This window comes from Ochlerotatus camptorhynchus, unplaced genomic scaffold, assembly GCF_037179485.1.
Source record: "Ochlerotatus camptorhynchus isolate MF236.1 unplaced genomic scaffold, CSIRO-AGI_Acam_v1.1 ptg000077l, whole genome shotgun sequence".
NCBI lineage: Eukaryota > Metazoa > Arthropoda > Insecta > Diptera > Culicidae > Ochlerotatus > Ochlerotatus camptorhynchus.
In genome coordinates this window covers 7,645,469-7,656,925 of record NW_027040567.1, presented here as the reverse complement: position 1 = coordinate 7,656,925, position 11,457 = coordinate 7,645,469, and the positions used below count along the sequence as shown (strand labels likewise).

Sequence of the window (11,457 nt, the reverse complement as noted above, 5' to 3'; positions counted from 1 at the left end):
AACTTGTGATGCATAAAGCAGGCGATAAGATAGCTGGCTCTCACGCAGATGAACACGGTTCAAACCTAACTTGAATGTTCTTGTTCACTTTTTAATGATTTTGCAGTTGTGTATTTGAGATCGATAAAGAAGCAAAACAAACTTCATAAATATGTCGATAATGAAGAGCAGTTCGTCTAATAAACATTGTAAAATTTTGTTTTTCTAACAATAGTTTTCTTGAATCAACTAAAGCATAGTTGTATTTCGAAGTTTGACGTATGTTCATCTACTGAAAAATACAGTTGAGCCAACTATGGAATATAGTTGTTGCTCTCTATATATAGTCAAATCAACTATAGTTTCGAGTTATCTCTAAAACAATTGAACAAAATAGTTATTTTGACCGGAAAAATAATTGACTCTGCTATAATTTGTTCTCCGTGTATATCAATCAATTGAGTGTAACTACACATACACATAAACGGAGCTCTGGTCGACATTCCGGTGAAAAAGCTAAGTCAACCCGACACCAACCTGACTTCTACCAAACCCCAACCCGATGTTGACTTGACATTGACCCGACATAAACCCAAAATTTACCCGACAACAACACGACTTTGGGTCGACTTCGACCTTAAATTAGCCTTACATTGATCCGACATCGGGTCGACTTGTCTGTTCGGGACCATTTTGCTGGATTTTTTTTCCATTTTCCACTGTCGTAGGGGAATTTACGTATTCTCGGCAACCTAAGCAGCGACCTTCATTCTATAGCCTTTTTCTCTAAGGAACGCACACATATGCAGTATTGGTTTGTTTACAATCTTTTGCTGCCAGCTGCTCTAACAATTCCAGTCGAAAGAATTGTCAAAAACTGTTTTGAAACGCTTGTACAAAGCTCCAATCTTCTCTAGTGAAAGCGAGTATTGTCGGCAACCAGTTTTTCTTCGGCAACCGTTCCATTTGAACTGCATGTAAATCTGCTGTTCTATTATCGGCAACTCGAAATCAGCTACAATTTGTAGTGCGTGTGTTGCATTTCAAGAAAACCTTGCTAGATTGCTTTTTCTCAGTGGTAAAAATATAGTCAAATTGAAGCTGAAAGCATAAAGAATCGTTTGCATGCATTCAGCGAAGTGTTTTCGTAAGAAAATCCAGTGAAAATTGTGTTTCAATTTGGGTTGCCGAAAATAGTCTGGCATGCCGAAGCCGTCATTTCCCCTATATCAAATGATAGTGAGTGATTCAATTAACAGTGACAATGAGCTTCAAATGAGAAAGGGGCTCTTCAAATTATGGTCATGTGAGAATTCGTTTACACAGAATTGATTGAATGGTTGCATTGGTTCATCTTCCATCGAATTATATGAAAATTTACAGCACTGCTTGCAACAAATAAATATGTGGGTGTTATTACGTTACAATGTCGAAAAAATATCCGTTTATCTTCAAAAATTCAATTTCTTAACATGCAAATTAAAGTCACTTTCACTTTTTTTATAATCCATCGGCAATATCAATTCTCTTTTACGTACGCGTCATTGTTTGCGATGCTTAATAAATCTCAAAACTGGCACAACTCACAATTGACAAGCTCACGAGAACTTTACTGTCAAAACAAATATCTTTTCAACGTTATAACGTTTCATGCGAAAAGTGAAGCGAAAAATCTTAAATTTTTGAATTGCTCCGAAAAATTGCAAGGATCATCATGGAACCAACAGGTGGAACTTCGACAAATCAATGCAAAATCGAACTTTTTGTAAGTGTAAACATCAACCTGAGCTGGGTTTTAAAAGCAAACGATCAAACTGACGTTTTTTTTTCCGAAAACAAGCAGATCCAATCTAGATACCCGATCCAGGTTGGAACTGAATAATAAACGAATTTGCTATTAATTTTAGCGAAGATCTATTGAAATACATCACGTTTCCTTACGGCCTTCGAAGTAACGGTATGAAGTTTTCTTTGTTGATGGATACCAATGGTTGCTTTGATTGATAGCCACAATTCCAATATTTAGAGGGGAATTCCTATTTACGCAAGGATTTATTGGTTTTGCTTTTTACGGATCCCTTGATACTAGGGCTTCGGTAATGTGGATACGATATGCGGTCAGCATCCTTAATCTTGGAGCTCAAGCGTCACGGTATCCGAAAAAATGAATAGCTACAAAATTTCTATCGATGAATAAGCATTCGTGACTGCAGGTAGTACGTGTTCATGCATATATGAATTCTCACAATAATAATTACTGGTTATGATACGAATGTTTAACGCAGGATAAGACTTTTTCCTTGATACATCACATCTATCGCCTCATCCGTGATTTTGAAAGGGGTATGACCAGCCGGTGAACACTCGTGTTTATTTCAGTTACCGTGGGGGCGTAATTTGTGATTAGCCCCGGTCCCTTTCAAATTGTATCATTATTTACGTACGGTCCTTATATTTGAAATGACGTTTCACATTCATTGACATTTTCATTCGAATAATCGATTAATCGATTAACGAACCAAACAGTAACATATTTGTTATCAGTTATATCAACAATCAATACGAAACTAACGATTTTAAATTGGCTCACCACTTTAGTAGCCTATTGGTCCCAAGCAAACCATTAACGTACCCTATTCTAGTCGAAATTCTAGTACTATGCAATGTTTGTTTTGATTCGCTATGAAAGTTTGACAGATAAAATGAGGGGTTATTGGTTTTTCCTATGTTTCGAGGGGTGATTCGAGAAGCTTGGGACCGAAGATAGTACCAGAGGTGAGCCAAAAAGTTGAGCACGTTTCTTCGGGACCTACTTGTCTTAGAGTTACCTCTATGGTTATATCATAGAGGTAACTCTAAGACAAGAAGGTCCCGAAATAACGTGCTCAACTTTTTGGCACAGCTCTGGTACTCGCTTCGGTCCCAAGCTAATCGATGCACCCCTCGAAACATAGGAAAATCCGCGAACCCCTCATGTTATCTGTCAAAATTTCATGGCGAATCAAAACAAACATAGTGTAGTAGTAGAATTTCGACTAGAATAGGATACGTTAATCGTTTACTTGGGACCAATAGGCTAGTCAAGTAGTGAGCCAATTTAAAATCGTAAGTTTCGTATTGATTGTTGGTTATATCATAGAGGTAACTCTAAGACTACTGGGTCCCGAAGAAAATCATTATTATTTTTGGCTCACTCAGTACCAGAACAACGGTCCCAAGCAGTCCCAAGCTATTTCACTCACCCCTGCATGTTCTGCATGAATCCACACACCCCTGATGTTATCTGTCAAACTTTCATAGCGAATCAAAACAAACATAGTGTAGTAATAGAATTTCAACTAGAATAGGGTACGTTAATCGTTTGCTTGGGAACAATAGGCTACTAAAGTGGTGATCCAATTTAAAATCGTTAGTTTCGTATTGATTGTTGGTTATATCGTGCCGATATAAGCATTAACTTCTGCAGAGGATCATCACCGATCGTTTCAAACAAGTTTTGCACTCTCATTGGTGGAAAAATGACAGCACAGCGAACAAAAAAAATCGATTAGTTGTTCATCGAGTAATTAAAAAATGGGACATCTCTCGCGCAAAATTTCATCTCTATCGAGGGGGCAGCAAAACCACAAAATTACCTTGCATACTGGGGGTATTCATTGGATGAAAGGGACCGTGAAAGAGGACACTAAAATTGAAAGTTTTTCTTCCGACAGTTTCATCTTAGTATTCATCTTTGGTATGACCGTCATAACCGTATTTATGCTCGAAATGAGATGACGGTCAATTAATATGTCTGTTTATTTTTCCTCGATGATATGATGGTAACACATGGCAGATGTTAGTGATATTGAGAATGATCGAGAAAAGCAAAACAACGATATCTCACGGTTGTTGTGTCATACTGGTGAGAAGTTTTACGGAGAGAGGGTTTTCAGTTGCTTTGATTGTTAACCGTAGAAATCTCTTTTGTCAATCTAAATGCTGTCAGTACCGTGATGCAACTCAGCACTGATCTTATCCATTTGACAGGTCTTCTGCTCGATTGGAATGACTTTTCGTATGACTTTGACAGATAGTCGATTGTTCCAATTTTGACATGTCGTCTCTTTATAAATTCAGGCTCTTTATATTTTCCGAGTTAAATTTATCTTACACTACGGTTAAAAGTGACATTCCGAAAGTTATTTTCTATGTTCGAAAATCCCCGTGCTGTCGATCGACCTGTTTTCGAGAAGAACTCAGCCACGGTTGTCAAAATTTAACTTCTTGTCTGTCATAAGTAACCACGCTCGGATAGCAGGGTTAATCGATAACTTTCCATCTGTCAAATTTTAACCAAAAGTTAAAATTAAAGAGCCTACATTTATAAAGGGCGACATGTCAAAATTGGAACAATCGATTGTCTGTCAAAGTCATAGGAAAAGTCATTCCAATCGAGCAGAAGACCTGTCAAATGGATAAGATGTCGTCTTTTTATAAATTCAGGCTCTTTAGTTAAAATAATCCACCAAATGGTTCAGAGCCTAAGAGGAACAGGAGACAACTGGCTTCTTTTTGTCTGCAACGTGTTCTTCTTCTCTCGCGGAAACGACCGTGCAACGCATTATGGGCGACGCAGGGACCTCCACTATAAGGCTTGTACTCGAAAAAAATGCACCATTTATATCCGTGTGTAACTTTTTTATCCATAGGTAAAAATTGATAAAAATCTGGGTATAACTAGTTTGGAGTGAATTGTTTACATGTGCAAAATTTCATAACAATCGTTTCAGTGGTTATTGAGATGTCATCGAAACAAGAAGAAAATCGCAAGAGAATTTTGCGCGCCGTCATGGAAAATCCGACTGCGACCATGAGATGGATCGGAAGACAACTGGGAATCACCTATACAACTGTGTCTCGGATGGTAAACTCGTTTGAGGAGTCCCAGACGACCGAACGGCGGGCTGGAAGTGGATGAAAATCGAAGACAGCTGACCTTGTGAAGGCCCGGAAGGTGTTGGATTATTTCAAGCGTAATCCGAACCTTTCGATTCGCGACGCAGCTCTGAAGGCAAACTGTTCCGCCTGGTTCGTTCAGTAAACCATGAAACGAGCTGGGCTTCGTGTATTCAAGGTCCGGAAGGCACCAAACCGGCGTGATCAACAAAACACGGCGGCCAATTCCCGCGCAAGGAAGCTGTATCGATAGTGGTTAACGAAACCGATGTGTGTGGTTATGGATGACGAAACCTACATCAAGGCAGACGCAAAGCAGATACCAGGGCTGGAGTTCTACGTTGCCAAATCACGGTTTGATGTTCCGGAAGTCATAAGGAAGAAGAAAGTAGACGAATTCGCCAAAAAAGTACTTACTCTGGCAGGCCATATGCCAATGCGGTAAACTGAGTAAACCGTACATCACAATGGGTACCATCAACAGCGAAATTTACAGCACCGAGTGCCTCCAGAGGCGTCTGTTGCCCTTCCTGCGGTCCCACGGAGGCGAGACATTTTTTTTGGCCGACCTGGCATCATGCCATTACGCACGATCGACGTTGGATTGGTACAGAGACAATAACGTAGTACATACAAATACAACGTAGTACAAAAACAACCAAAAACCGCCAGCCCCTCAAATTCACCAGAGATTCGTCCGGTGGAAAGATTTTGGACCAAAGTTCGAAAATCGTCCAAGGTGTTTAAGAACGAGCTGGAGTTGAAGAAAGAATGCATGAAAGTGACCAAAAAGGTCGGCTCCACCATTGCACAAAATGTAATGAGGGGTTTTAAGGGAAAGGTGCGGGCTTTCAGCGATGGAAAGGAAATTGAATAAAGTAATTATGCCAAAACATAATCCATATGTATTACACGGTGTTTCGTGAAAACCCATTTATGGGTAAAAAAATACCCATTTTTAAACCATGTATGCAGCTGTCAAAAAATGGGGAAATTTGGAAATCATAAAATGGGTGAAAAAATACCCATTTTAAGAATCAGTTCACGAATGCATAATGGGTATATTTTTTACCCACTAATGGGTGAAAAAACACTTGGAAATTTTATCGTATCATTCCGTCACCGACCATTGGGAATGCAATCAGTTTCTGCCCGCTTTTATTTTTAGCAAAAATGGACGATCTCCGGAAAAGATTAGATTCCGAAACATTGGAGAGGCTTACGGATAAGTCCATACAGTTTTATCCAATATGATATTATACCTTCTCGTGTAATATTTTTTTTCGCTACACCTGCATTTATTTTCAATGTAAATATTAGTATGTTTTTTATACCAGCATTCTCCATTTGAAGAAATGGGTATTTTTTACCCATTTTACGAAAAACACAATTCAAGAAGATGGGTAAAAAAACACCCATTTATTGACAGATCCCCCATTTACCCATTAATGAGTAAACCATAGTTTACCCATTTAATGAGGAGGGGCACTTTTAGCTGAAATGGGTGTTTTTATACCCATTAATGGGTTTTCGCGAAACACCGTGTAGTTCATTCCCTGAAACTTTCAAGAAAATCCGACTTAAAATTAATTTTTGGCGAACACTTTTGTCTGGTGCATTTTTTTTTTTCGAGTACAGGCCTTAGGTGCGTTTACACTATAGAGTTTTGATCATCAAATGCAGTTGTTTCGTGGTTGAATCTAAAATTTGCATGAAACAGTAACCTCCTTAAATATCAAGTGAGGATTGCTACCTTCTTTTCAATTATAAGTAATTGAAATGTATTCGTGATGGTACCTCTTACTGGTAAGTTTTTTTTTTACTAAAATCCGGTTATCCTTAACACGTCACGACAGTTTTATTCTTGAAGACAACGACCGTAAATAATCGTACTCTACTCAACCGCAGCGGGCATTCATCTCCCCGTGCTACTATGGCAGTTTTAATTCCAACTTGTGCAGAACCGGAATGATTTTTATTTTTGTTCCAGGAGTTGCTTTGACACCACTGCATTTCGTTCATATGACTATCAAATGGAGCTACATGAACCCATTAATTGCTGATGTCATATGAAATTACCCCAATTTTTAAAAAAATCGCTTAGTACAATTTCGACAGATTACATAAAAACAAAACTCTAAAACTATAAAACTGGAATCCTACCATGAATGGGTTAAAATTCTGCCAGCAGCTGTGAGTCGTTGAGCAAGAATCTTCTGTGAGTGATTCGTTGCGGTTAGCATATTTTCAATTTACCTTATCGCATGAAAGGATTAGATATTGGTTTTTTTTCTCCTTCATTATATGACATACAAGTTCTGCATTCATGCAGCACTTTTTCTAGTCCTAGGGAAGCAAATCATATGAGTAAGGAAGATTCACCTCCAGCAAAACCAGAAGGCTTTAAAAAGGGTCATTCAATAGCTAGCAACTCATTTAGTGCAGAAAATTCAAACTGGCAGGTAGCAAAGTGCAAGTGTGGTGTTGAATATCAAAAGCTCAAAAGTTTTGAAATGACTGTGAGCTATAATTGGATCCTGGCAGTCTGGGTGAGACGATTTCCAAGTATTTGAAATCTAGTTGAATCAATTAATCAATCCCGTTCCAGTTAGTTTTGGAAAGTGTTACATTCAATCAAGCTAGGCACAGTGCCGGCGTGGAAGGAACTGATGATCAATATTTCTATCTTGATTCAGTATCTGGTGAGTGGATTTCGAAAGTTTTTCAATCAATTTACTACAATTATGGATTCTACAGACACCTACCACTACGGTTACGAAGTGAACCCGAATGGTACCTTCCATCATGAGCGCAGAGGTCCAGAAGGTGTTACGTACGGTTGTTACGGTTACATCGATTCCAACCAGAAGCAGCACGTTACACATTACGTAGCTGATCAGAAAGGTTATCGGGTTGTTGAGCCCAACAAACCGATCCTGATCTATTTGAGTGAGCAAACAGCTTGGCAAGCATTCCTGCTCCCTAGAGGATGCAGAAGTCATACTGGCAAACCGAGTTCAACAGGTCCCGAACTTATCTACAAACCGTTGGGAGCCGTTAGTACTCCTTCGAAACCAGCCACTTCGACTACTAGGCGACCAACTACGACAGCTACTTCTGCCACATGCAATTGCGTTTGGCCAACCTTGACGAAACCAACGGTTCTAACTCCGAAACCACCCACGACAACCAAAAATGGATCAACTATGGTTTCAAAAGCAACTTCTACCACTACTGCTAGAACTACACCCGTCTCAACAACCACCCCTAGTAAAACCACAACCCCAAAAACTACCCAATCGACCATGAAACCAGGTTAAGTATTCGGATCTTGCACTCAATCACCGTAAATTCTCAATTAATCATCTGGAACCCCAATTTATAGATCGTCTAAACGTGGGAATTGCCACGAATACCATTATCGGAAGACCGACGAATTACATTTACCGACCCCAGTACGAAGAACACCCAAACCTGGGGCGAGATCCTCGAGCCCAAAAGCCATCTTCTCCGCAAATCTACTACGTCCCATACCATCAGAATACGGCTCCACCGGGTGTCCCGTCGAAATCGCATGGCACTTGCGGCTCCGGCTTCGGTTACATTGGATTGGCTCCGGTGATTTTCGTTCCAGCTGCTTCGGCAAAGAATGTGGGTCTGGAAATAAATGCCTCTCAGTTTAGACGCAGTGACATACCTTTGAGGATGTTTACCAAGCCCATCGATGGTGGAAATTGGACGGCTACGGAGATGTTAGATGATGATGGCAACCATTTTGGGTTGAGTCATTCCGAAGAGTTGAAGAAAATCGTAAATGGTGTTGATTTTGATTTGCTCGTGTCGGGTGATTCTGTTTTGTAATTTTCCAGTGGCACTCGGAATCAATAAAATATTAATGCTATCATTATTTTCCTTGTGATGTCCGCCCTCCTGGTGATTTAAACAAGATATAAGCATCAGAATTGAGTTCTCAGTACATATTTTATCTAAGGAGCTACCCCCTAAAGGGTGTCCACGATGAAATTGCCACACACAAAATTGATTCGCAAAATTCGAGTTTTCATCCGATTGCCATCAAATTTTCAGGGATTGAGAAATAACTATTAAACTTCATTTTACCATTTTACTCGTATTTTATTTACAGTCCATACGCAAATGCCCGCACCTTGGCCTTAACCCCGGCCATAAGATTCTGCACAACCTGTGAATCAACCGTTTTTTGCATGTAAACCCATACTTTCTTCAGTTCCTCGACTGTCTTCACTACCTTAGGTCGTTTAAGAAGGTGCTGCTTCATAATCGCCCAGTACTTCTCGATGGGGCGGAGCTCCGGAGTGTTGGGAGGGTTGAACATTTTCGGCACGAAATTGACCTTATTGTCCGCATACCACTTCAGCACGTCCTTGGAGTAGTGGCATGAGGCCAAATCCGGCCAGAAGATTGTTGGGACGTTGTGGGCCTTCAGGAGAGGAAGCAGCCGCTTCTGGAGGCACTCTTTTATGTACACCTGTCCGTTCATCGTGTCCTGGGTCACGAAAGGTGCACTCCGCTTCCCGCACGTGCAGATGGCTTGCCAAACCAGGAATTTCTTCGCAAATTTGGACATTTTCTGAGTGCGGACATGCTCCGCAACGCTGAACTTATCCTTGGCCGTGAAAAACAGGTTGCCGGGGATTTGTTTGAAGTCGGCCTTCACATATGTTTCGTCGTCCATGATGCAGCATTCAACTTTCGTCAGCATGTTGAGGTACAACTTCCTGGCACGGGTTTTGGTGGACTTGTTCTGCTTCTCGTCGCGATTAGGGGCCTTTTGTACCTTGAACGTTCGAAGCCCAGCCTTAGTTTTGGCCTTCTGGACAAAACTTCGGCTTAGGTGCAGCTTCTTAGCCACATCCCTAACGGAGGCGTTCGGATTTCGGTTGAAGGCCCCAACTACGCGGTTGTGATTTTTGGTGTTGTACGGAATACTTTTTCCTTCACTTCTGGGCTTCCGATCGGTGGTCAACCGTTCCTCGAACCGCTTAATCACTCGCGACACCGTGGAATTCGCGATTCCCAACGTTTTAGCGATGGAACGATGCGAGAGATCCTTGTTCTCGTGATGAATGCGCAAGATTTTATCACGCACGAGCTGTTCTTTCGACTCCATTTCCGCGAGTTTTGATCACAGGACTTTAAAACTTGCAGGATGTAAATAATGCACTATGAACTAAATCCACCCAAATTTTCATTAAATTCTACCCAACGGTTAAAAAGTTAGAGCAATTTCATAGTGTGCCAATTTCATCGTGGACACCCTTTATGACCTCCACATGCCAAATTTGGTTTCATTTGCTTGATTAGTTCTCGAGTGATGCAGAAATTTATGTTTCATTTGTATGGGAGTCCTCCTTACAGAGGGGGGAGGGGTCTCAAAACCATCATAAGAACCTTTCCCAACCCCAAAAACCCCCTGCATACAAATTTTCACGCCGATCGGTTCAGTAGTTTCGGAGTCTATAAGGGTCAGACAGACAGACAGACAGAAATTCATTTTTATATATATAGATAGATAGAAGATAGATTACAGTGATTGTTATTCAATCTCAATGTCTTAATCGTTTATTGTGTGTAACAACCGGAGAGAGCTTGGTCATAAAACACACGAATGGGAGTGCGACTTCACTTTCGATTTTCAATCCAATAGAGCTTTTTGACGTTTAATCGGTGCACACTAATGCACCATTTAGGCTGTGAACCATTTGCCGAGTTAAATTTAACTCGTGGTTAAAAGTGACATTTCGAAAGTTATTTCTTATGTTCGAAAATCCCTGGGATTTACCGATCGATCGGTTTTCGAGCAGAACTCAGCCACGGTTGTCAAAATTTAACTTCTTGTCTGTCAGAAATAACCATGCTCGAATAGCAGGGTTAATCGATAACTTTCCATCTGTCAAATTTTAACCAAAAGTTAAAATAATCCACCAAATGGTTCAGAGCCTTATAGAAAGAGTGAGAGCAAGAGGGAACCAGATTAGTGGGAAAACAAACCATCCATTCATCCCTGTGTGCTAGATAGAAAAAGAAGATCAAACACAAAAAAAGGTCTATTGAGGGTCTTTACGTTACGTCAATGCGATCTGTTAAATCCTTGTTATGTACATGGACAAATGGAATCAAATAATCAGAAATAGATCATTATATTATTTTAGCTGCAAAGAACACAATAACCATAACACAATACAGTTCAAACAGATCATAAAATGCTGATTGCAGTCATAGAAGGTAAACAATGGAAAACAGAAGCTCCTGTAAGATGGGGTGACATTGGCAAAAATTGAAAAATCTTTATCAAATATCTTGAATACACAGAACATGATGCCAATAATATCACAGACAGACATGGCACATTGAATATCTTTCACTGTAACACATCGTCGCTAAAACACTATCACCATCTGTTGAATCTTCTTCTTTCCTTTATCTAACGTCGGTCTCTGTTCCGCAGAGTGAAAATCGGAGGGTGTTTCAACACTTCGAAGGGTATAAATAGCGGGACCT

The 11,457-nt window shown here is 40.2% G+C and overlaps 1 protein-coding gene across 1 annotated transcript; it reads left to right on the top strand.

The window, feature by feature from the left end:
• Nucleotides 1-7,430: 7,430 nt before the first annotated feature.
• Nucleotides 7,431-8,778, top strand: LOC135697672 (uncharacterized). Its single transcript, XM_065217445.1, has 4 exons — nucleotides 7,431-7,466; nucleotides 7,526-7,619; nucleotides 7,675-8,232; nucleotides 8,303-8,778. Exons 1-4 carry the CDS (start codon nucleotides 7,431-7,433, stop codon nucleotides 8,776-8,778), a joined length of 1,164 nt encoding a protein of 387 aa, XP_065073517.1.
• The last annotated feature ends 2,679 nt before the right edge of the window (nucleotides 8,779-11,457 follow it).